Source organism: Macaca thibetana, chromosome 2, assembly GCF_024542745.1.
Source record: "Macaca thibetana thibetana isolate TM-01 chromosome 2, ASM2454274v1, whole genome shotgun sequence".
NCBI classification, from domain to species: domain Eukaryota; kingdom Metazoa; phylum Chordata; class Mammalia; order Primates; family Cercopithecidae; genus Macaca; species Macaca thibetana.
In genome coordinates, this window is record NC_065579.1 from 155355868 (window position 1) to 155380620 (window position 24753).

The 24753-nt window shown below is 37.2% G+C and overlaps 2 protein-coding genes across 7 annotated transcripts in view; one reads left to right on the forward strand and one right to left on the reverse strand.

The window, feature by feature from the left end:
- Window positions 1-1677: 1677 nt before the first annotated feature.
- On the reverse strand, window positions 1678-19638 carry TEX55 (testis expressed 55). Of its 6 annotated transcripts, none has more exons than XR_007723190.1 (4): window positions 17650-19638; window positions 16916-17059; window positions 13863-14006; window positions 3311-3457 (listed from the first exon to the last, which is right to left on the reverse strand). XR_007723190.1 is itself a non-coding variant. In XM_050778769.1 (4 exons), exons 1-4 carry the CDS (start codon window positions 19426-19428, stop codon window positions 3422-3424), a joined length of 2019 nt encoding a protein of 672 aa, XP_050634726.1. In that variant the 5' UTR covers window positions 19429-19638; the 3' UTR covers window positions 3311-3421. The 6 variants fall into 6 exon arrangements, 4 of the variants coding, with proteins under 4 accessions (XP_050634727.1, XP_050634726.1, XP_050634725.1 ...); XR_007723189.1 differs by having other exon boundaries at window positions 13863-14009; XM_050778769.1 differs by having other exon boundaries at window positions 13947-14006.
- The window catches only part of IGSF11 (immunoglobulin superfamily member 11), a 214519-nt gene continuing 209352 nt past the window's right edge, over window positions 19587-24753 (forward strand). Inside the window, exon 1 of the mRNA XM_050778773.1 lies at window positions 19587-19805. The gene's annotated coding sequence lies outside the window, so the exon portion shown is untranslated. The remainder of the gene's footprint in view (window positions 19806-24753) is intronic.

The window sequence follows — 24753 nt, forward strand, 5'->3', positions numbered from 1 at the left end:
CTGGAACCCCTGACAACCACTTATCTACTTATGTCCCTGTGGATTTTCTTATTCTGGACATTTCATAGAAATGAAATCAAGTGGTTTTCTATGTCTGGCTGCCTTTATTTAACACAATGTTTTCCAGGCTTATAAAAGTCATAGTTATGTATCAGTTCCTTATTCCTTTTTATGGCTGAATAAAAATCCATTGTATAGATATGTCCCATTTTTCATTTTGAACTAAAATTTTTTTGATTGTGGTAAGAACACACAAAGTAAAATTTGCCATTATTACCATTTCAAAGTGTACAGTTAAGTAGTGTTAAGTATATTCACATTGTTGTGCAACAGATCTCTACAACTTTTTCATCTTGCAAAACTGAAAGTAAATCCATTAAATTGCTCCTTATTTGCCCTTCTCTTAGTCCCTGGTAATCAGCTTTCTACTTTCTGTTTCTGTAAATTTGACTACTTTAGATACCTCATATAAGTAGAATCACATAATATTTGCTTTTTGTGACTGGTTTATTTCATTTAGCATAATGTCCTCCAGGTTCATCTATGATGTAGCAATTGAAAAGATTTCCTTCTTTTTTAAGGCTAAATAATATTCCATTGTATGTATAGACTATATTAAAAAAATCTATTAATCAGTTGATGGATATTTGGGTTGTTTCCATCTTTTTGGTTATTATGAATGCTGCTATGAGCATTCATGTACAAGATTTTTTGTGGACATATGTTTTCAGTTCTCTCGGGTATATACTTATGTATTAGTCAATTTTCATACTGCTGTGAAGAGATACGTGAGATGGGGGTACTTTATAAAGAAAAAGAGATTTAATGGACTCACAGTTCCACATGGCTGGGAAAGCCTCACAATCATGGCAGAAGGAGAAGGAGGAGCAAAGGCATGTCTTACATGGTGGGAGGGAAGAGAGCATGTGCAGGGGAACTGCCCTTTATAAAACCATCAAATCTCATGAAAACTCATTCACTATCATGAACACAGCATGGGAAAATCCTGCCCCCATGATTCAATCACCTTCCACTGGGTCCCTCCTGTGACACATTGGGATTATGGGAGCTACAATTCAAGATGACATTTGACTGGGAACATGCCAAACCCTATCAACCTAGGTGTAGAATTACTGTCATGTAATAACACAATGTTTCACTTTTTGAAGCACTGCCAAATTGTTTTCCAAAGTGGCTGCACCATTTTACATTCCACTAGCAGCATATGAGGGTTCTAATTTCCCTACATCCTCACTGATACTTATTGTCTTTTTGATTATAGTGAGTTTAAGGTGATCTCTCATTGTGGTTTCGATTTACATTTTTTGAATGACTAATGGTGTCATATTTATTCTTTAAACAGAAGAAGGGAGGAGAAAGATGAAGGAAAACTGCTCAAGTAGCTTTGCTCTTACCGTGAGGAAATCAAGGTGGCTGGGGAATTATTTGAGTGAGGGTAATCAAGTAAAATCCCATACTACTACTGTTGATAATAATATTACTAAAATAATCAGGACTAGCAATGCCCATTAGTATTCTAAGTGTTTTCATAAACATCTCTAACAACACTTGAGACGCTCATACTTCATAGCTGTATAAAAAACCTGTTTTTCATAAGCTTCTTTAAAGGATTCCTTCAAGGGAGGTCATGTATTTTGATCTCCAGTTACTCTGACATTGAAACATTTATTTTCCTTTTATATTCGACATAGCCATCCATGTCCTCTGTCAGTTTTACTCCAAAAGGGTCAGTTCTGAGACGCCTCTTTCTTTTCTGCTTGACAGTAAGTTCCACCCAGATTCTTTAGTGTTTACTCCTGGCCTGGGACTACTTCCTTCCACTTAGGAACTAAGAGCTGAATACACTTTTAGCTGATTGAGCTTCCATATTAGATAGCTCTTTCAGTAGAGAGCCTGAGTCATTGCATATGAAGCTTGATCTTCATTTTCTCCCTTTTCTTCTTAGACAAACATCTTCAGACAGGTTCGCTGTACCATACCAAGCCCATCCCTCTGATCCATTGCCTCATTCTGAAAGGTCAAAAATGACAGTTGTGAAAGGCATCCCAGAAAGCCAACAAGAAAGCTAAAGTGGCTGGTGTGGTTGGGTCCTAAATGTTCTGCTTTAAGAAACATAGCAAAACTGTCTGGTCTTAGGATTGAAAACTAGTGAACTAAATTTAATCATTAATTTCATTTGTTGTTGATAACATTTGAGTTTTTATCACTAAAATATTATCGGTCCATTTATCTTTGGATTATTTTATTCACCCAACTAACTGGTATGACCTTAGTTGTGTAACTCAAACTTTTCCCACAGGTTTACTGCAAGTTTATCAGCTTTCACCTACTTTTGCCAGCCCACAGTCAACAGAGCTCCTTATCTGTTTGAATAAGAACAATTTATTGAGTTTGAGCACACATACATTTTGTGGACAACTGAAAAGAAAAACAAGTAAACTTTGAAATTATAAAGCGACTTTTATGTAATTTTAAGAAATGAAAGATATAAAAAATTAGAGTTTGTGCATGATTGTTCAAACAGAAGCTTAATTTATTGTAATTCAATCATATAACCACACCAATTCATCAACTAAACAATATAAAAAAATCAAGTCTCCTGTAATGTTCAAATAGAAATTAAATGGAAGATTCATATCACAAAAGTAGTATCAGATGATCATCTCAGTTATGATCTTTAGGCAGACACACTCATACCAGACAGACCAAGTTAAGGTTTTTTGCATTAAAATACCAGTTGAACTGGTTATACATTCCACATGATGCAGATACTCTTTAGGGGAAATGGTAATGAGAAAGTGATGTTCTGCCTCACCCACAGGTGTGTATGGAGTAGTATAACATGTTTGAGTTTTGCTGTAGATTAAAAATCAGAAGCGAGCTATCCATAGGAAAAAATTAGAATCACATCCACTAACAGCAAAATATAACAAACAAAGTTAAAGAAGAAACAGTAAAAATAAAAAAGAGATATTACAACAATAATCTTTCATTAAGAGAAAAAATGCTGTCATAAATTCTTTTTCACACATTTTCTGATTACACATTTTGTAAATAGCTTGGAGACAGATTTGTATGCTTTATAAGAAGTACATATAAATTGCTAGTTGTGATTTGTGAACTTCTTATTCGGGGATTTAGGGGAATGAGTACTGAAATATCAATGAATGCATATGTATAATGTGTATATTTTTGTATGATTATCCAGAGATATCTGTAATTGTTATGTAAAGTTTACATAGATATCCTATAGATTTTTTACTTAAAAATTAAGAACACATTCAGGTAGAGTCACCACCAATGTCTATTCAAAACCATTTTTTTTCCAGATGGAAAACAGAACATAGTATTGACACATGATTGTAAACAATGCTGAAGAGAGGCTCGTTCTTTGTAGATTTCACATTTTGTCTCTGTTTTTCATCATTTCCTGCACCTAGGGAGAATGAAAAACAATTTTTTTCCACTTGCAATTTTGGTTTACTTGGAATTACCATATTTTGTTAGGCTAAAATATGTAGAGATTCAAAATACAGAAATCCGTATATTGAGCTGGTGCAAATAATTTGTACTTTGATACATCAAGGACATATGTTACAGTCTCTATGGGAACCATTATAAAATATCATGAGGATTGTTAGAACAGTGACCACATTCTGTATAATACTGTCACAGTAGATCCATGTCACAGTAGATCATATATATGTGTCAAAGCCCATAGAATGTACGACACAAAGAAAGAACCCTAATGTAAACTATGGTCTTTAGTTAATAATAATATATCAAATGCTGCCTCACCAATTTGTAACAGGTGTGCCACACTAACGCAAAATGTTAATAATAGGAGAAATTTGTGGTGGGAGATGAGGGAAGGAGATATATGGAAACTGTTCTTTCTGCCCAATTTTTCTATAAATTTAAAACTGCTCTAAAAATAAAGTTTGCTAATTTAAAAAATTTCCCCAATAAAAAACAACAAAAAATAAAAGTAGATAACTTCTAAGCCAATAGAGGGAAAATGGAATGATAAAAGAAGGCTAAAAGTAAAGAAAAAGAAACATAACAAGTAGGACAAATAGCACATAGCAAAACAAGAGATTTAACCTCAAATATATCTTTAATTGTATTGATTGTAAATGGTTAAAAACTTGCCAGATTTGAGTATTAATGATAAAAAGCAAAAACTCAACTGTATGCTATTTATAGAAAACATATCTGAAACCTAAGAACAGAGGAAAATTAAAAGTAATAAGGATAGAAAAATATAATACCATTTACATGTTAACAAAAATAAATCTGGTATAGCCACAATAATGTTGAACCAAGTAGTCAGAGTACGTGATATACCTCTTTATAATAAATAGTTCAATTTGCCAGAAATAAATAAGAATTCTAAATTTATATGCACTTAATAACATAACCCCAAGCACATATACACAGCAAAAACTGACTGAACTACAGGGAGATAGACAAATTCACAATCATATTAGAAGACTTGAATAACATGTTTAGTAAGCCTGACCTAATGGATACATTCAGAACACTTACCAATGATTGTAAATAAACCTTTTTTTAAAACTACAAAAAATTTATTCACAACTATTAACCATATGCTGTGTCATAAAGCAAGTAAACACATTTCAAAGATTTGATGTTATACAAAGTATGTTATATGAGCAAAGTGCAATTGACTTAGAAACCAAAAGATAACTACAAAATCCAATATCTAATAATTTGTACAAATAATATAATGTCCCCAAACCTATGAGTTGAAGAAGAAATTATAATACATATTAGAAACTATTTAGAACTAAATTAAATGAAAATACTATATATTTAAATTTATGTGATAAAACTTTAAATGCATATATTATTTTTTAACAAGGAGGTTCTGCTTCCTAAATACAGGAAAAGGCACTTAAAAATGACTCCTGCAGATAACAGCTGTATACAATGGACAAAATACAACACCCACCTCACCCACCACAAACAAACCAATGCAAAAATCAAACCAAACCAAAACATAACTTCCTGAAGGCTCTGGAGCCTAAACAAAGACAGATATATTTTAAAGGAAAGTCTAAACTTGGACCAAGTGACCAAAATGAGTTCTTCATTTTTTCCGCTTTGACCCAATAGAAATCACAGTCATAGACAGCTGTGGCAGTGCAAGAATGCCTAAAACTCTGATAAGAAATCCTGCTGTCTTTCTGTATGGAAGAATCAGGGGAAGTAGCCTGGCCAAATATGAACTTCTGAAGAGTGAGGGAGAATTCTGAAAGGAGAAAAAGATTCTCCAATATTGTGTATGAACTTCAGGCTGACCCCTAGAACATGTACTCATAGGATAGATTCAAAGTAATGTGAATTGATCTGAGCGATGACCTGTTAATCACATGAGGCAAGAGAGAACTTACACTTTGAATTTAAGCATATTAACTGCCATTTAAAAAAAATCAACATTCATCAGAAAACTATAGCTAATCTCAGACTACGCAATATAATAATAACAATATCCCAGGTTGTCTAAAATTATTCTACTTATAGAAAGCATAGAAATTCACTTTAAATGAAAAAGACAATCAACAGATGCCAACTCTAAGATGATCTGGTGTTGAGGTTACTAGAGAAGCACTTTATTTTTGAGACAGAGTTTCGCTTTGTCACTCAGGCCAGAGTGCAGTGGTGCAATCTTGGCTCACTGCAACCTCCGCCTCCTGGGTTCAAGTGATTCTAGTGCCTCAGCCTTCTAAGTAGCTGGGATTACAGGTGCACGCCATCACACCCAGCTAATTTTTTTGTTGTTGTTGTTGAGACAGAATCTCACTCTGTCACCCAGGATGGAGTGCAGTGGCGCGATCTCAGCCCACTGAAACCTCTGTCTCCCAGGTTCACACCATTCTCCTGCCTCAGCCTCCTGAGTAGCTGGGACTACAGGTGCCTGCCATCATAGGTGGCTAATTTTTTGTATTTTTAGTAGAGACAGGGTTTTACCATGTTGGCCAGGCTGACTTTGAACTCCTAGCCTCAAGTGATCTGCCCACCTTGGCATCCCAAAGTGCTAGGATTATAGGCATGAGCCACTGCACTTGGCTCTAGACAAGCACTTTAAAGCAGCTGTAATAACTAACTATGCTCAATCAAATAAAGGAAAATACACTGGGAATGAAGGAAAGTATAGGAAATAGAAGACAGATAGAAAGTAAAAAAAAAATGAACTGAAGAAACCACATGGGGATCCATCAAGGGAGTGAGAGGACATAGAAAACAGAGAAGAGCAAAGCTGAGCAGCCAGTCACCTGGGACTGGCCTGGAGGCAAGAGAAGCTCCCCAATAAGGGGAAGGGGTGAGAACCCCCAGGGAATCCACACTACCTACAGGGACTTATGCAATCCTAGGTATGGAAGAACACCCATGACTCTCACAGAGCCTCTAGACTGATATTGAAAGTCGTCTAGAGTTTCTGCAGAAGCAACACTAAAGTCCACAGGGACACCCACAGGCTTTGGGTGCTGGAGCAGCCTGGTGCAAGCTGCCATAGCCCCAATAAAGGCCACAGTCATGATGCCAGAGAGTAGTCAGATTGCTCCACTCCCAGTCACCAGATAAGGCTCAGTGTCAGCTTCCAGCACAGTGATCCCACACCTGCCTGAACTCTGGCAGGAGACACAGTTCCTGCTTTTCTCCAGGAAGCACCCAAACAGCAGATCAGGTTACTCCACCCACCCCTGCTGCTCCTAGGCAAGTGTAACATGCTGGCTGGGGCTTCCAACAGAGAAGACCTGCCTCTGCCTAAACTCTGTGGGCAGTGCAGCTACGTGTTCTCCCAGGAAGCACCTGGATGGTGGGCCAGATTACTCCATCCAACCGCTGCTCCTAGACATGCAGCACTCCCTGGCTGGGGCTTCCACACAGTGACCATACCTCTGCCTGAACTCTATGGGTGGGCACAGCTCTGTGTTCCCCCAGGATATGCCTGGATAATGGACCAGGTGACTTCATTCACCCCTGCTATTCCTAACTAGGTGGGACTTACTGATTTGTGCAGCTCCCAAGCAAAGGGAAACTCTCAGAACAATGAAAGGGGTGAGACGCCCAGGTTCTCAGGCTGGTAGGGGAGCGGGTGTGCCTCCCTCCACAGGGCCAGTTAGGGAAGGGTATGGCCTGACTGCCAGCTGTGGCTCCATGCCTGAGGGAGCCCTGCAGTCCAGAATACCTAACAAAGGAAAGGCAGGTACAGAGCTAGTGATTGGTGACAGCTACCCCAAACTCCAGGAGTGAACCTAGTTGAGGGGGAGTGGTCATCTCTCTCCCCTCTACTGCAGAGCACTACTGTGAATGTGTCAAAATACGAAAGAGCAGAGGGCTAACAGCCTATCTGCTGGCTACTACTCTTAAGCACCACTACTGGATTTCAGCCCAAATTATAACACTAAAAATATTTTGCCAGTATACAGCATCTGTGAAACCTAAAGTAAAAACCCAGCCACAAAAATCCTGCACAGAGCATTGGCCCTCTGAAAGCAAGCAGAAATGAAGCCAACTGATTATACTCAACTCCCATCACAGGTAAAGAAACACTAGCCCTCACACATGGGAAAGAATCAATGCAAAATCTCTGGTAATTCCAAAAACCAAAGTGACCCTTTACCTTCAAATTAACAGACTAGTCCCCCAGCAATGGTTTTAAACCAGATTGAAATGACTGAAATGACAGATATAGAATTCAGAATCTGCATGGCAAGAAAGATCATTGAGATCCAGCAGAAAGTTGAAACCCAACCCAAGGAATCCACTAAAATGATTCATTTTAGGAACTGAAAGATGAAATAACCATTTTAAGACAGAACAAAATTGAACTTATAGAATTGAAGAATTCACTTCAAGAATGACTAATATGGTTAGAATCATTAACAGCAGAATTGACCAAGGTGAGGAAAGAATATCAGAGCTGGAAGACCAGTTTTTTGAATCAATTCAGTTGACAAAAGTTTTTTATTTTTTATTTAAAAAAATGAATAAAACCTCCAAAAAAAGTGGGATTGTGAAGGGACCAAATCTATGACTCACTGGCATTCCTGAGAGAAAAGGAGAGAAAATAAACAACTTGGAAAACAGAGTGAGGATATAGTTCATAAAAATTTCCCCAATCTTACCACAGAGGTGGACATAAAAATTTAAGAAAAATAGAGAACCCCTGTGAGATACCATACAAGACAACCATCCCCAAGGCACATAGTCATCAGATTCACCAAGATAAACATAAAAGAAAACAAATCTTAAAGGCAGCCAGAGAGAGAGATCAGGAACCTACAAGGGGAACCCAATGAGGCTAGCAGCAGACCTCTCAGCACAAACTTGGAAAAACCATTACCAGCCACTATAAAAATACCCCAAAGTACACAGACCAATGACACTATGAAACAACTACATTAACAAGTCTGCAAAATTAGCCAGCATGATGATGACAGGACCAAATTCACACATAACAATATTAACCTTAAATGTAAATGGGCTAAATGCCCCAATTAAAAGACACAGAATGGCAAGCAGGATAAAAGACAAGACCCACTGGTGTGCTGAACTCAAGAGACATCTCACATGCAAAGACACACACAGGCTCAAAATTAAGAGATGGAGGAAAATTTACAAAGCAAATGGAAAGCAGAAAAAAGCAGGGGTTACAATCCTAGTTTCTGACCAAATAGACTTTAAACCAACAAAGGACAAAAAAGACAAGGGCATTACAAAATGGTAAAGGGTTTGATTCAGGAAGAAGAGCTAACTCTTCTAAATACATATGCACTCAATACGGGAGCACCCAGATTCATAAAACAAGTTATTAAAGACCTACAAAGAGACTTAGAGCCCCATACAACAATCGTGGGAGACTTTAATACCCCACTGTCAGTATTGGACAGATCATTGAGACAGAAAATTAACAAAGATATTCAGGACTAGAACTCAGCTCTGGACCAACTGGACCTGATAGATATCTACAGAACTCTCCACCTTAAAACACCGAATATACATTTTTTTGGTGCCACATGGCACTTACTCTAAAATTAATCACATAATTGGAAGTAAAACACTTCTCAGCAAATGTAAAAGACGTGAAATCATAACAAACAGTCTCTCAGACTGCAGTCCAATCAAATTAGATCTCCAGATTAGGAAACCCACTCAAAACCACACAACTACATGGAAATTGAACAACCTGCTCCTGAATGACTTTGGGGTAAACAATGAAATTAAGGCAGAAATCAAGAAGTTATCTGAAACCAATGAGAACAAAAAGACAACATACCAGAACTTCTGGGATATAGCTAAAGCAGTGTTAAGAGGGAAATTTATAGCCCTAAATGCACATCAAAAAGCTAGAAAGGTCTCAAATTGTCACCCTAACATCACAACTTAAAGAACTAGAGAACTAAGAGCAAGCAAACCCCAGAGCTAGCAGAAGGCAAGAAATTACCAAGCTCAGAGTGAAACTGAAAGAGATAGAGATACAAAAAATCCTTCAAAAAATCAATGAATTCAGGAGCTGGTTAAAAAGAATATATCAATAGATAGACTGCTAGTTAAAGTAATAAAAAAGAAAAGAGAGAAGATTCAAATGAACACAATGAGAAATGATAAAGGGGATACCACCACTGACCCCACAGAAATACAAATAACCATCAGAGAATACTAGAAGGTATCACACCAGATGAATTCAAATTATACTACAAAGCTACAGTAACTAAAACAGCATGGTACTGGCATAAAAACAGACACATAGACTAATGGAACAGAATGGACAACTCAGAAATATATCCATGCACTTACAGTCAACTAATTTTTGACAAAGATGCCAATAATATATATTGGGGGAAAGAACAGACTCTTTAATAAATGGTGCTTGGTAAACAGGATGTCCATATGCAGAAAAATAAAACTACATCCCTATCTTTCACTATATACAAAAATCAACTCAAAATGGATTACGGACTTAAATGTAAAACCTGAAATTTCGAAAATACTAGAATAAACCATTGGAAAAAAAGCAATAGGACATTGATCTGAATGAAGATTTTTAGGTAAGACCTCAAAAGTACAGGCAACAAAAGCAAAACTAGACAAATGAGATTACTTGATGTAATCTAGCCTCATTAAAAAAAGCTTCTCTGCACAGCAAACAAAATGAGCTAAGAGACAACCTACAAAGTGGGAAAAATATTTGCAAACTATTCATCTGACAAAGGATTAGTAACTAGAGGAACTCAGACAACTCAGCAAAAAATAACACAACTTAAAATAAGCAAAAGATCTGAATATACATATCTCCAAATAAGATATACAAATGGTCAAGATGTATATGGGAAAATGCTCAATATTACTAATCATCAGGGAAATGCAAATCAAAACCACAATGAGATGCCATCTCATCCCAGTTAGAATGGCTATTATCAAAAAGACCAAAAAACAAACAAACAACTTAAAAAAAAGAAAAACCAAACCACCAAACAAACCAAGTGTGCTGGTGGAGATACAAAGAAAGAGGAATACTTCACACTATTGGTGTAAATGTAAAGTATTACAGCCATTATGAAAAACATATCAAGTTTCCTAAACAAAACTAAAAACAGAACTACGATATAGTCAAGCAATCCCACTGCTGGCTATTATTTCCAAAGGAAAGGAAATCAGTGTTTTGAAGAGATATCTGCACTCCCATGTTTACTACAGCGCTATTCAAAAGATCCAAGGTAAGGAATCAACCTAAGTGTTTATCAACACATGAATGGATAAAGAAAATGTGGCACATATATATAAAGGAATACTATGCAGACATAAAAAGAAGGAAGTCCTGTTATTTGCAGCAACATGGATGGAACTGGAGGTCTTTATGTTAAGTGAAATAAGCCAGGCACAGAAAGACAAATATTGCATGTTTTCACTCATATGAGATCTAAAAAAGTGGATCTCATGGAGGCAGAATAGATTCATGGTTACCAGAGGCTAGAAAGGGAAAAGGGGAAGGGAAGATGTAGAGAAATTGGTTATGGGTACAAAATACAGTTAAAAGGAATAAGTTCTCGTATTTAGTACAGTAAGAAAGCTATAGTTAATATTTTATTGTATATTTCAAAATAGCTAGAAGAGAAGAATTATAATGTTCCCAAAAGAAAAAAAAGATAAATGTTTTAGGTAGTAAATATTTCAATTATCCGATTTGATCATTACACATTGTATATATGTATGAAAATATCACATGCACCTTAAAAATATGTGCAACTATTATATATCAGTGAGAAAAGTACAAAAGCAAGTAAGTTGAACCACTGTAGCTACTTCTATTCAGCATTAATTAAACAGGACATCCCTAACCAGCATCAGCATTCCAACAGGAAATGGATGGCATACTTATAATAGAATTCAATGAGAGTTTATTTATAAATGGGCTATTTGAAAAGAATTAGGCAGGGGGAGTCACATGGGACAATATAATAATCCAAAGCTAGTAGCAGTTGAACTTACTTTAGGGTTGAAGGGTCAAGAAGAGAGAACATTGCTGGAATTCAGAAGAAAATAGTCATATAAAATAAGATACTGTGAGACAGCTTAAGACAGACAGATCAAGGTGACCTCTTAGGGGAGAAAGCCAGGAGAATAAACCTGATTTCACCTTGTTTCCTCCTTATAATCATCTTCCAGGGTTTTCCATTGGCTTAACCCAATTGGAAGTCAGAAGGAATGAGAGCCTGTTGATTTGGTAATTCCAAGTTAGTATTTTTGTGGTAGAGAAGACAGGAAGGTGGATCTGAAGAGTCAAAGAGAAGATATATCATACATGCAATAAAACAAGGAGGAAAAAAGGAAAAGGATTGTAAAGGCCAAAATAAAACTGTTACTATTTACATATATCTGTAGAAACACCTAAAGAATAAACACATACATTATTAGAATTAATAATTTGAGTTTAGTAAGGTTGCTGGATATAAGATCAACAAAAAGCTTAATTATACTTTGTACAAGCAATAAGACAGTCTTGTTTTGAAGCAAAGATGGACAAATATACTATATAATTCAAGTAGAGCAATATGGAAGATATAGTTGTTTTACTAAAAGGCACTTGCTCAACTCGATATCTGACTGGAAGAAAATGAAACTTGACCCCAGCTTACACCCTGCACAAAATCAATTCCAGACCAATTGTGGATATAAATGTGAAAGCAACAAACAAACAAAACTAACCCCCACCCCCTGCTCTTTAAAAAGACCAACCACAAAGAAACTTTCATGAGATATTATGGAAAACTATGGTCGACTGGGTGCTACGGCTCATGCCTGTAATCCCAGCACTTTGGGAGGCCCAGGCGGGCGGATCATTTGAGGTCAGGAGTTTAAGACCAGCCTGACCAACATGGTGTATTCCTGTCTCTACTAAAAATACAAAAAATTTAGCTGGGCGGGGTGGCGCATGCCTGTAGTCCCAGCTACTCGGGAGGCAGGATAATCCCTTGAATCTGGGAGGTAGAGGCTGCAGTGAGCCAAGATCGTGCCACTGCACTCCAGCCACAGCCCGTCAAGAGCTTGGGCTAAGGGGAAGCTTCTAAAACAGGACACTGAAAATGCTAATCATAAAACAAAAGATGGTTAAATTTGACTATATTAAAATTAATAATTTCTGTTCACGCAAAGATACATTTAAGAGAAATAAAGGGAAGACACAGTGGAAAGACACCTGCAACAAGCATAATTAACAAAGAAGTCATAACCAGAATATATGGAAAATTGTTACTAATGATTAAGAAAAAGACAAACAATGCAATAGAAAAATAAGTATTTCCAAATGGCCAATAAACAAATGAAAAGATATGCAACTGCCTTAGTAATCAGGAAAAAGCAAAATGAAATTGCAATGATATGTTACTATTCACCTATCGAAATGGCTGATGCTAAAACCACTGATAGTAGTAAGCATGGGTAAGGATGTGGAACAACTGGAACTCTTACACACTGCTGGTGGGAACATAAATGGGTATAATCACTTTGGGAAATTGTTTGAAATAATCTACTAAAGCTGAGGAAACACATACCCTATGATCCAGCAATTACTCTTCAAGGTATGCACTCAAGGGAAATGTGTTACCAAAAGACATGTGCAAGAAGGTTTACAGCAAAAATTTTTGCAATAACTCCAAGTTGGAAACAACCTGAATTCCCATTGAAGGTAGGATACATTATGGTATTCTACACAATGAATACTGCACAGCAGGCTTGTCCAACCTGCAGTTTGTGGGCTACATGTGGTTGAGGACAGCTTTGAATGAGACCCAACAAAAATTCATAAACTTTCTTAAAATATTATGAGATTTTTTTTTTGCGTTTTTTTTCCTCATCAGGTCATCAGCTATCATTGTTAGTGTATTTTACGTGTGGCCCCAATTTGTCTTCCAAAGTGGCCCAGGGAAGCCAAAAGATTGGACACCCCTTTCAATTAAAATGAATGAACTATTGCCACATACAACAGCATGGATCAATCCCAATGACATAATTTTGAGCATAAGAAACCAGATACAATTGATTACATATGATATGGTTCCCTTTATATACAGTTCAAAAGCTGCCAAATATAAACACAAGTGTTTCATGATTCAGGTTTAGTGATAAAATTACAGAGAAAAGTGAGGAGGTCATTGCCATAAAGGTCATAAAGAATCCTTTTGTGGGAAGTAATAACTGTGAGGGAAAGGAGGGGGGCTTCTGGGATGCTGGTTATGTTTTATTTATTTTTTTAAAACTTGAATGGTAATCAAAGGTACGTTTACTTCATAAGAATTCAGAGTTGTACGTACTTTGTTCTATACACTTTGCTGTATGTGTGCTGTATTTTACAATAAAGAGAATTAAAAGGTTGTTCTTTTTCTCCAATTCTATACCTGGCACAGCATAAAATTCAGGGGGTCCTCTGGCTTTTCATAGACTAAGTTTTCAGTAATCTGCTGAGAGAGAGCATAAGGCAACATATTATGGCTCTGAGCAAAAGTTATGTGGTCAGGTTATATTTGATGCTATCTCTTCCACTAACCTAACACATACCATAGCTTTTGTTTTTTTCAGAGATGGGTTCTCACTCTGTCACCCAAGATGGAATGCAGTGGTACTATCATAGTTCATAGCTCACTATAGCTTCAAACTCCTGGGCTCAAGGAATCCTCCTGCCTCAGCATCCTGAGTAGCTAGGACTATAGGTGCACACCACTATTTCCGGCTCACTATGGTATTTTGAAGAAATTAAGTAACAGCTTACTTTATTATTACCAATAAAATTAGGCAAATTAAGGTAAAATTTAGAGAAATAAAAATTTAGTATAAATAGCGATTGATATTTTCACTAGTTTCCAAGATCAAAGAGATAGTGAGAAAGTTTGGAAGAAAATATTTGTTTTGAGAATTGTGATCTTGCTAGATTGAGAAATTAATAAATTATTTGCTTTGAAGAACAGTACGAGAAAAACTTTTTGAATAAAAATTTTAAAACACTGCACAATTTTGCATAGAATCTTCCTTCTGAGACATTTGATTATAAATGGCAAAAATGATGTTCAGTATTATAATATTATGAAAAAGTATACATAAAACTTTAGATACACTTCCATACTTTTGTTGTTATTGAATAAATTAAAGAATTATAATAAAGTAAGCACAATTCTCACTTGCAGGGCATAACAATCAGGCAGATTTCAGGATAAAATATTCAGGTCTATCTAAGGCACCAACGTCATTCCATTATGTGTTTTATATCTATTTCTGTTGAACACATATTTAATTACTATTTTTTCGTATAACAATATTGCATGCATAAGCATTTTTTCTTCACAGGTGAAGAAAATTATAAAATGATTAAAACTACTGTCTCAATGGACGTCTCAACAGGTTTCATCCTTCAGTTTAATAATTAGTAGTTCTTTAATTAAAGCCAGAAACCCAGACATTAGTACTCTTCCAACAAAAAGACATTCGAAAAAGGAAAAGGCATAGACCAAGGTTAATGAAGTAGACATCACTTATCCTTATTTTATGTGAGGAATCTTAGGTTCACAAAAGTTAAGTAATTTTTCCCAAATCACAAAGACAAGAAGTACAAAGTTAGGATTTGAGCCTTGGGCTAACAGATTACAAAATCTGTTCTCTTTCCTCTATGCTCTACTTCTTTACATTCAAAAATTTTCAGTTTAAAGGTTTTCATTTGAGGTAAGCCATTCTTATTTTACACCTTTCTAACCACAAATTCCAGCACCACATACTGAGGTCAATGAGATTTGTAATTTGAAGAATTAGAAGCAATTTTAAAGTATTTCTTTTCCCCTCTAGAGCATGTGGATTCTTAGATGGTTACGAGATTGGTCATCTTTTGAAAGTATAGTCATGTTCCATATAGTGATGCGTTTCAAGATTTTAATGGAGCTGAAAAATTCCTATTGTCTAGTGACGTCATAGCTGTCATAGCTGTCATAATGCCATAGTGCAAAACATTAATCATGTGTCTGTGGTGATGCTGGTGTAAACAAACCTACTTTGCTACCAGTCGTATAAAAATATAGCACATGAAGTTATGACAGTACCTCATACTTGAAAAATAAATGACTATGTTGCTGGTTTATGTACTTGCTATGTGATTTATTTAGAATGTACTCTGTCTACCTATTTAAAAAAAGTTAACTGTAAAACAGCAGGGAGGTTTTTCAGGGGGTATTCCAGGAGAAGGCATTGTTATTACTGGAGATGACAGCTCCATGCATTTATTGCCTCTGAAGACCTGCCAGTGGGACAAGTTGTGAAGGTGGAAGACAGTGATACTGATGATCCTGACCCTGTAGGCATAGGTTAGTGTGTATTTGTGTCTTAGTTTTAAATCAAAAATGTTAAAAAAGTAGAAAAATAAAAGTAAAAAAACATTAAAAAATAGCACCAAGATTATGGAATAAGAATGTAAAGAAAAATATTTTTGTATAGCTGTACAATGTGTATTTTAAGCTAAGTGTTATTACAAAACAGTCAGAAGATTAAAAAATTTAAAAGTTTATAAAGTTAAAAAGCTACAGTAAGCTAAGGTTAATTTAGTTTTGAAGAAAAACATGTTAAAAAAATTTAGTGTAGCCTAAGTGTTCAATGTTTCTAAAGTCTACAGTATTGTACAGTAACATCCAAGGCCTTTACACTAACTCACCACGCACTCACTCACTGACTCGCTCAGAGCAACTTCCAGGCCTGCAAGCTCCATACATAGTTAAGTACTCCATAGCGGTGTACCATTTTTATCTCTCATATGGTAATTTTACTGTATGTTTTCTATGTTTAGATACACAAATACTTCCCATTGTATTACAATTGCCTACAGTATTCATTATAATAATGTACAATACAAGTTTGTAGCCTAGGAGCAATAGGCTATACCATATAGCCTAAGTGTGTGGTAGGCTATATCATCTAGATTTGTGTAAGTACACCAATGTTCACACAGTGACAAAATTGCCTGATGATGCATGTTTCAGAACTCTCAGAATATATCCTCATTATTAGCAACACGGGATGGTATAATACTTCTGCCTGGATTTCCTTTTTCTCTTCTTTTCAATTGATAATATTTTGTCCTTCCTTCCTAGTCTGGCTCTTTAACCTTTGGCCAAGTTTTTCCCTATCAACCAACCTACCTGATCTATAATCCCTCTGAATGGCTTCATACAATGGTATCATCTATTTGGTGTTTATCATTTACTACTTATGGTAACTACATCTTAATGCACTTATTAATTTCTCAATTAGAATATATCCCTTTTTACAGAATACGCCCTTTCTTGTACCTCTTGAAAAACTTACAATTAAAGAGAGGAATTGAGAGGTTTACCTGGAATATTTGCAGAATGTGGTGTTCTTCCATGTATTGGAGTGAAACTTGATAAGGATCTTCATAAACTATAGAAGGGAACCTTCTACAAGTTTGATTGCGTATACGATAACTCTTTCCTTGCTCAATTTCTGAAAATTCATCCTGAAATTTAAATCCCCCCACCAAAGAATCCTTAGTAAACCTGAAGGGCCTAGGAATTGTCGTTATCAGTGAAATCTGATGTCAATGAGATCTTAACACCAGGAGCTGGAGAAAAGACACATTTTTAAGAGAGACTTGGATATTCCTCCAGGTCTCCAGGTGCAATATAATGCACCTCATGTCCTGGGGGGTACCCTAGGCATTGCCAATCAACTTCAAATACTTTTCCCTTTGCAGGGATCTCTAATCGACTCCAAATTCCCGTCTCCTGGTAGAAGCCCAGAGAGGGAAAATGACTTAATATCACAGAGTTAGTTGCAGAACCAGGACGTAAAAGGCAGGTTTCCTGAATCCTGGTTTTTAATCCTTCCTGAACGGCCTTTGGGAGTAGAGAAGGCAATACTTCTCTTTTATTTCCCATCCTTCTTTTGCCCTTCCTGAAATTATGGGTCACACATACCACAACATGTGGGTTTTTTCTTTATCCTTGATGCAATATATGCCCTTCCATCGTACCCCTATTTCTACTCTCCAGGCCCCATCTAGATCTCTGATCTCCCAGGTAGGTATCAAATGCCCATTTAACTTACAGATTTGGTTACTACGGCTTGAGTTTTTTCTTGACTACTAATATGGTTCAATTTGGATGAGATGGAGGGGAGTCTTGGGAAAAGGGCTTGGTCTTTTGCTTGGAAATTACTGGTGAATCTGGCATCAACTGGGTGGTAGGCTGGGGTAGTGGTTGCATTTTGAGTTTCCATTTCAACTGAAAGCTTGGAATTGAGGTCTACTTGGCTGTCCTCAAATTTGCAGGGTTGTATTCTGTAGTCAGCCTCTTTGTCCTTCTTGCTATTGCCTAACTGGGGAAATATCCTGTCTTCAGACTGGCCATGTCTTTCATAGTAAGACAGTTGGTCTTTGTGATTAGCTTGTCTGTCTGCTAAGTGGTCAATCTGGTCAGATTCACTGTAGTCAGCCTTGTCAACTGGAGGTTGATCAGCATTACTATGAGCTTGGTCAATAGTCTGGTGTTCAGCTAGTTCAGTGGCTTTGCCATACACTTGGTGGTGAGTCTTTACAGATGTTTTGTGGTCAACGAGGCCATGCGATCTGAGGTCAATCTGCTCAGAAGTTCCTTGGTCAACCAGGCTAGCCAATCTGTAGTCAGTCTTCACAGAAGTTCTCCTAACTTTGCCTGACATTCTGCGGTCAATCTGTACTGAAGGTCTTTGGTCAGATGGTACGGATGATCCACTGTCAATCTGTACAGAAGGACTTCGGTCAGATGGTACGGATGACCCACTGTCAATCTGCACAGAAAGACTTCGGTCAGATGGTACGGATGACCCACTGTCAATCTGCACAGAAGGACTTCGGTCAGATGGTACGGATGACCCACTGTCAATCTGCACAGAAGGACTTTGGTCAGATGGTACGGATGACCCACTGTCAATCTGCACAGAAGGACTTTGGTCAGATGGTACGGATGACCCACTGTCAATCTGCACAGAAGGACTTTGGTCAGATGGTACGGATGACCCACTGTCAATCTGCACAGAAGGACTTTGGTCAGATGGTACGGATGACCCACTGTCAATCTGCACAGAAGGTCTTTTCTCAGATAGTCTGGATAATGTGTATGTAATCTGCTCAGAAGTTATTCCCTCAGCCTTGTCAGATAGTCTACGGTCCATCTGCTCGGAAGCTCTTCTCTGGGACTGGCCTGCCATTTTGCGGTCAGTCTGTTCAGAAGCTCTTCGGTTAGACTGTGTAGATAATCTACCACCAATATGCTCGGAAGTTCTTCTCTCAGCCTGGCCTGACATTCTGTGGTCAGTCTGTCTGGAACCTCTCTGGTCAGATGGCATAGACAGTCTACCATCAATCTGCCCAGCAGTTACTCTCTCAGCCTGGCTAGATAATCTTCGTTCAATCTGTTCAGCAGTTCTTTCCTCGGTCAGGCCAGACACCTGACCATCACTCTGTTCATACTGTACATTATTAGCTTGGCTAGATGCCTTGCCTTCAGTTTGTTCAGATGGTGTTTGGTCAACCTGATCATCTGCTCTAAGGTCAGAAACATTAGCAGGGTCGGATGCTCTGTGGCCAGCCTGACCAGGTGTACTACGCCCATTTTGTTCAGCTACTCCATTGGTAGTTTGGCTAAATATGTTGAAGTTAGCCTGGCTAGGCACTCTTAGGGCAGTCTGGTCAGCTATTCTGTGAGCAGTGTGGTTATCTGCCTTCCTTTCGGCCTGGTTCTTCTGGTCGTCGTCTTCCTGGCCATTAGTGTGGCCAGCACTTGAGGGAGCGGCTGGGCTTTCATGTTCCAAGGGTTCAGCCAGATCGTCTTGCGGAGGCTCTTCCATTTCCTGCTGCGTCCCTGACTGGTCTAGGTTGCCAGGCACTGTGGGCGGAGCTGGGCTGGGTCGTCTAGGTGACCCTTCAGGAACGCCACATGATTCCCACGGGCTTTGTTCGGGTCTCTGCGCGCGTCAGGGCGAGTGGCCGCCCCGCTGTTGTAAGTGGAGGGATGGCCGTTAGCTGACCCTGCAGGGCGCAGGCGAGCGCAGGGACTACGCCATCTCCTGAGAAGAGGCAATTCCCAGGCTCTGGCAGCTAGAGCTTCTCCTCCCCAAGCCGAGCGACCAGGCCACGGGGCTCCGTGCATCGCCACCTCGAGATTTACCCTCTTCCTTGTTCGCGGAGGTTCTCGGCAGTGTGTGAGAAAAAGGCCCTCTCTCAGGTACTGCTCCCCTGATTAACATCCCCCACCGCACCTCCAAATGTTAGCAGATGAACACACAACCAGCTGCACGAGGACCACAAACCTGAACAGAGGTTGTTGCTATTGCCAATAACTCAAATTCACACTTTGGTACTGAGTTTGTCTCTAATCACAGATGTAATGCACAGTATGATGCTAGACTGGGCGCTGTGCTAAGTAAATAGTCTTGCTAAAAGTTACTCTTCTTTGACTCTATTCAGTGTTGTGGTAACACAACCACATTATATTCTTTTACATTTTTCAGTACTACCTTTACAGTGCCAGTGCTGTTTTCAGTAGTACCAGGAAGTTTAGTCTTACTAACACTAATGCTATTACAATCTTAGGGATCTGCCCTCACAAGAAAAGAATGTAAAGAAAAGAGTTTTGCTCTCCACCCCTAACACACCCATTGGCAGTTTATTCCTGCAGGAGCGTCCTCTCCCCCATCCAAAGGACAGGTCACCAGTTGTTTTCCATCCCCTTTGGGTATAGCTGTCTTGGCAGTGGAAACTCCTGCCCCAAGGTGTTTTCTTGCTGAATTAGACATGTGATCTATGGCGGGAGAGCCAGAGAGAGGAGAGAAGATCCAGTGAGAATGGGTTCTAAAACTGCACCATCTAGTGGTCTTACCGCAGAGAGGCGAGTTAGAAGGAGGCCAAACCAGAGTTCCAGAAAGGAAGGGAGTAAGGAAAGTGGAGAAAGATACCAGAAGGAATATTTAACAAGTGGAGAATTTGTATTTGATGGTGTCGGCCAGTGGGGCCCAGGTTTTGACATTTGGCCCTCCCCCTTTGCAATCAACCTTAAGAATGCACCTCAGAGTCAGTAGGCTGTCTACTTTCAGGAGTAGGCCAGTACAGAGGTGGTGATTGATGAGACATATTTGACCTTGCAAAGCCTGAAATCACTGAGGCAGGCCAAGGTTTGGTAGTGTGATGCCAGATATTCCTTTAGTAAGGATTTAACTGCATTAAACAATTAGAAATGAGACTTAAAATCCAAATTCAAATACTTGTGATCAAAGTGTGACAGGGAGAGTGGATACACTTGACACCATACTTAGGAATGGAAAGGAGAATCTAAGCACACTACTCTGAAGTAAAGTCATTTATGTAACAGTGCCTAGAACATAACAGGTGCTCAAGAAGTGCTTGTTGAATGTAACTTTATGAATTATCTACCTTACTTATTTAAAAGTGCATGACACAATTGGATACTGTGTTTAGAGTAAAATAGCTCTTGGGCTATGGCTTGTAGCTTCAAAGGGTTATTGGTTTTGGAGATTTATTTTTCCATTTTATAACTTAAATGTAATAATCATAGAAATATAAAAAAGAAAGCATAAAGAAAAAAATTCCCAAACACTCAAGAGAGAACCTTTCTTGACATTTTGATGTGTATCCTTCTGGAAATACCCCCATGCAAATCTTTGTGTTTATATCTATAGGTATGTATATATTTTACAAAATGATGATTTATTAATTTGAGATCTTTATTCTTTTTAATGTAGCTGTTTTGTAGTTACAAATTTCCCTCTGAGCTGATCCTTTTGCTGCATCTCTCAAGTTTTTGGTGTTATGTTTTCATTCATCTGAAGATATTTTCTCATTTTCTCTGTGATTTTTTTTCTTTGATACATTGGTTGTTTAAAAGTATGTTGTTTAATTTCCAAATATGTATGAATTTTCCAGTTTTCCTTCTCTTATTGATTTCTAGCTTCATTCTGCTGTGTTCAGAGAAGATACATTGTATGGTTTCAGTCTTTTAAAATACATTAAGGCTTGTTTTGTGGCCTAACATATGGTTTATCCTGGAGAATATTCCATGGAAAGAATGTGTATTTGCTGTTGTTGGGTGGAATGTTCTTCATAGGTGTTAGGTCTAATTGGTTGATAGTGTTGTTCGAGTCCTATATTTTCTTACTGCTCTTCTGTCTAGTGTTCTACTCATTACTGAAAGTGGGAAACACAAAAATCAGCCAGGTGTGGTAGTATGCACCTGTGGTCCCAGCTACTGGTGGGCTGAGGTGGGAGGATTGCCTGAGACCAGGAGGTTGAGGCTGTCTGAGCCGTGATTGTGCCACTGCACTTCAGCCTGGGCAGCAGAGTGACACCCTATTTCACGAAAAAAAAGTGGGGTATTAAAATCTCCAACTATTATTGTAGAACTGTCTGCCTTTCCCTTCAAATTTGTCAATGCTTGCTTCACAAAATTTGAGCTTGTTGTGTTCTACAAATAATTATTTTCTATAAATAAATATTATAAACAAGAAGAAATAAAGTCTTCTTGTTTAATTGACACTTTTATCAATATATAATGCACTTCTTCATCCCTCATAACAGTTTTTGACTTAAAGTCTATTTTGTCTGATACTAGTATAGCACCTCTAGCGCTCTTTTGGTTATTATTTGCATGGAATATCTTTTTCCATAGTTGTGTTTTCAACTTATTAATGTCTTTGAAAGTAAAAAGAATCTCACACTAAGTAGTCGGATCATATTTTTCAAAATCTATTCTGCCAATCTTTGTCTTTTGTTGGAAAGCTTAATCCATCTACATTTAAAGTAATTACTGCTATGGAAGGACTTCTGTCATTTTGCTATTTATTTTTATATGTTATATCTTTTTTGTTCCTCGGTTCTTCCATTACTACCATCCTTTGTGTTGAGTTGATTTTTTTTATAGTGTATCATACTGATTCCTTTCTCATTCCTTTTCTGTGTATATATTTTTAGTTATTGTCTTAGTGGTTACTTAGGGATTACAATTAGCCTCCTAAACTTATAACAGCCTATTTTGAATTAAAACCATCCTAGCTTCAATGGTATACAAAACCCTGCTCTTATATAATACATGTCTGTCTCTTTTTTTGTGTGTTATTGTTGTCACAAATAGCATCTTTATACAGCGTGGGCCTATTAACATAGGTTTATTGTAATTATTTTGTACATCCATCATTTGAATCATACATAAAAAGAGGTTCAAACCAAACATATGATGCTGGCTATTAAATCACCTATATAGATACCAAAACCAGTATTTTTTTTTATTTCTTCATATGACTTCAAGTTATTGTATCTTTCATTTCTACTTGAGGATATCCTTTTGGAATTTCTTGTATGGCAGGCCTACTCTAGATGAACTCCTTAGGATTTGTTTATCTGGGAATGTCTTAATTTCTTCTTTATTTCTGAAAGGTAGTTTGCTGAATGTAGAATTTCTGGTCGATGGTACTTTTTTCAACTGTAAGTATGTTGTCTCACTGCTTTCTCACTTCCATAAATTCTGCTGAGAAATTGGCTGTTCATCTTCAGTATCTTTATATGTGAGGAATCACTTCTCTTTTGCTGCTTTCAAGATTTTCTCTTTCAAAATATCTTTCTCTTTTGAAAGTTTTACTGTCATGTATCAGTGTGGATCTTTTTATGTTATTCTTTTGGAGTTTGTTGAGCTTCCTGAATGTGTACATTCATTTCTTTTATCAAATTTGTAACATTTTCAGCCATTACTTCTTTAAATATTTTTTCTTTCCCTTTCTCTCTCTCCTCTTTTTCTGGAGCTCCCACCATGCATAAGTGGTACACTTAAGGGTGTCTTATAGGTCTCTGAGGCTCTGTAAATTTTTCTTCATTCTTCTTCCTTTTCTTCAGGCTGAACAATTTCAGTTGACCTGTCTTCCCCTAGCTCTTTGAACATTTTTAAGACAGTTGATTTAAAGTTTTGGTCCAGTATCTGTGCTTCCTTAGTAGCAGTTTATTTTAATTTCTCCTAGCCATACTTTCTTGTTTCTTTGCATACTTCATAATAAAAAACCAAAAGGTAAAGTCGGGACAGTTTGTATATTACATGCATCATTCCCTGGGCATGCATGTGCTTTTCTGGATGTCCAATACATGCAGAAACTTTTTGATAAACTAATTATTCAAACAATCTCTCTCCCCAGCTTTTCCTCCCAAGCTTTCAGTATGTCCATTACTTAACCATGAGTTTAGTCTTTTTACCCAGATGCCAGCAGGTTGCGTTTCAATGTTTTTGAGGAGTGCTCTCTTTATAGCCACTTTTCCATCCTGATAGAGTTTTGTTGATGGATACTTAGGTTGTTTCCATATCTTGGCTATTTATTCACAATAATACTGCAATAAACACGGTAGCACAGTAGTTTTGATATTTAAGCCTTTCTGAGAATATGCCCATATGTATTAGACAATGTATATCTATATTAGATATATATAGATATTAGAAATACATATTAGATATTTTATCTAATGTATCTAATATATTAGATAATATAATCTATATTGTAATGTCCCTTTTTTCATTACTTAGTCATTTGAGTCTTTTTTTAATGTTGTCAACCTAGTTAAAAGCTTATCAATTTTGTTGATATTTTGAAAAAAACCACCTTTAAATTATTTTTCTGTGATTTTTATATTCTCATTTTATATTCTCCATTATATTAACGTCTCTCTAATCTTTATTATTTCATTCCTTCTGTTTGGTGTGGGTATAGTTTGTTCTTTTTTATAGTTTTTTAAGGTGGAAAAGTAGGTTATTGATTTGGGACCTTTGCTGTTTTTAAAATATAGGCCTCTATAGCAACAAATTTTCCTTTAAGCATTGCTTTTCTGTATCCCATAAGTTTTAGTATGTTGTGTTTTCATTTGGATTTATACTTTTATGCTTTAGAAAATACTTCGAAAGTATTTTCTAATTTCTTTTGTGATTTCTTCTTTAATCCATTGGCTAGTTAGGAATGTGTTGTTTAATTTCCACATATTTCGAATTTTTCTAAATTTTTTTCTGTTGATTTATCTTTTAATTTCATTGTGATTGCAGAATATATTTTGTATGGGTTTTTTTTGTTGTTGTTTGTTTGTTTTTAATGAGACAGAGTCTCCTGTGGCCCAGGCTAGAGTGCAATGGC

Coding starts and splice junctions, on each gene's coding strand:
- TEX55 (XM_050778768.1), bottom strand. CDS start 19,428: ATGGAAGAGCCTCCGCAAGACGATCTGGCTGAACCCTTGGAACATGAA. Junction 17,060..17,649: donor AAGCCGTAGTAACCAAATCT/GTAAGTTAAATG, acceptor TTTAAATTTCAG/GATGAATTTTCAGAAATTGA. Junction 3,458..13,946: donor TGAATTTTATGCTGTGCCAG/GTATAGAATTGG, acceptor CATTCTCCCTAG/GTGCAGGAAATGATGAAAAA.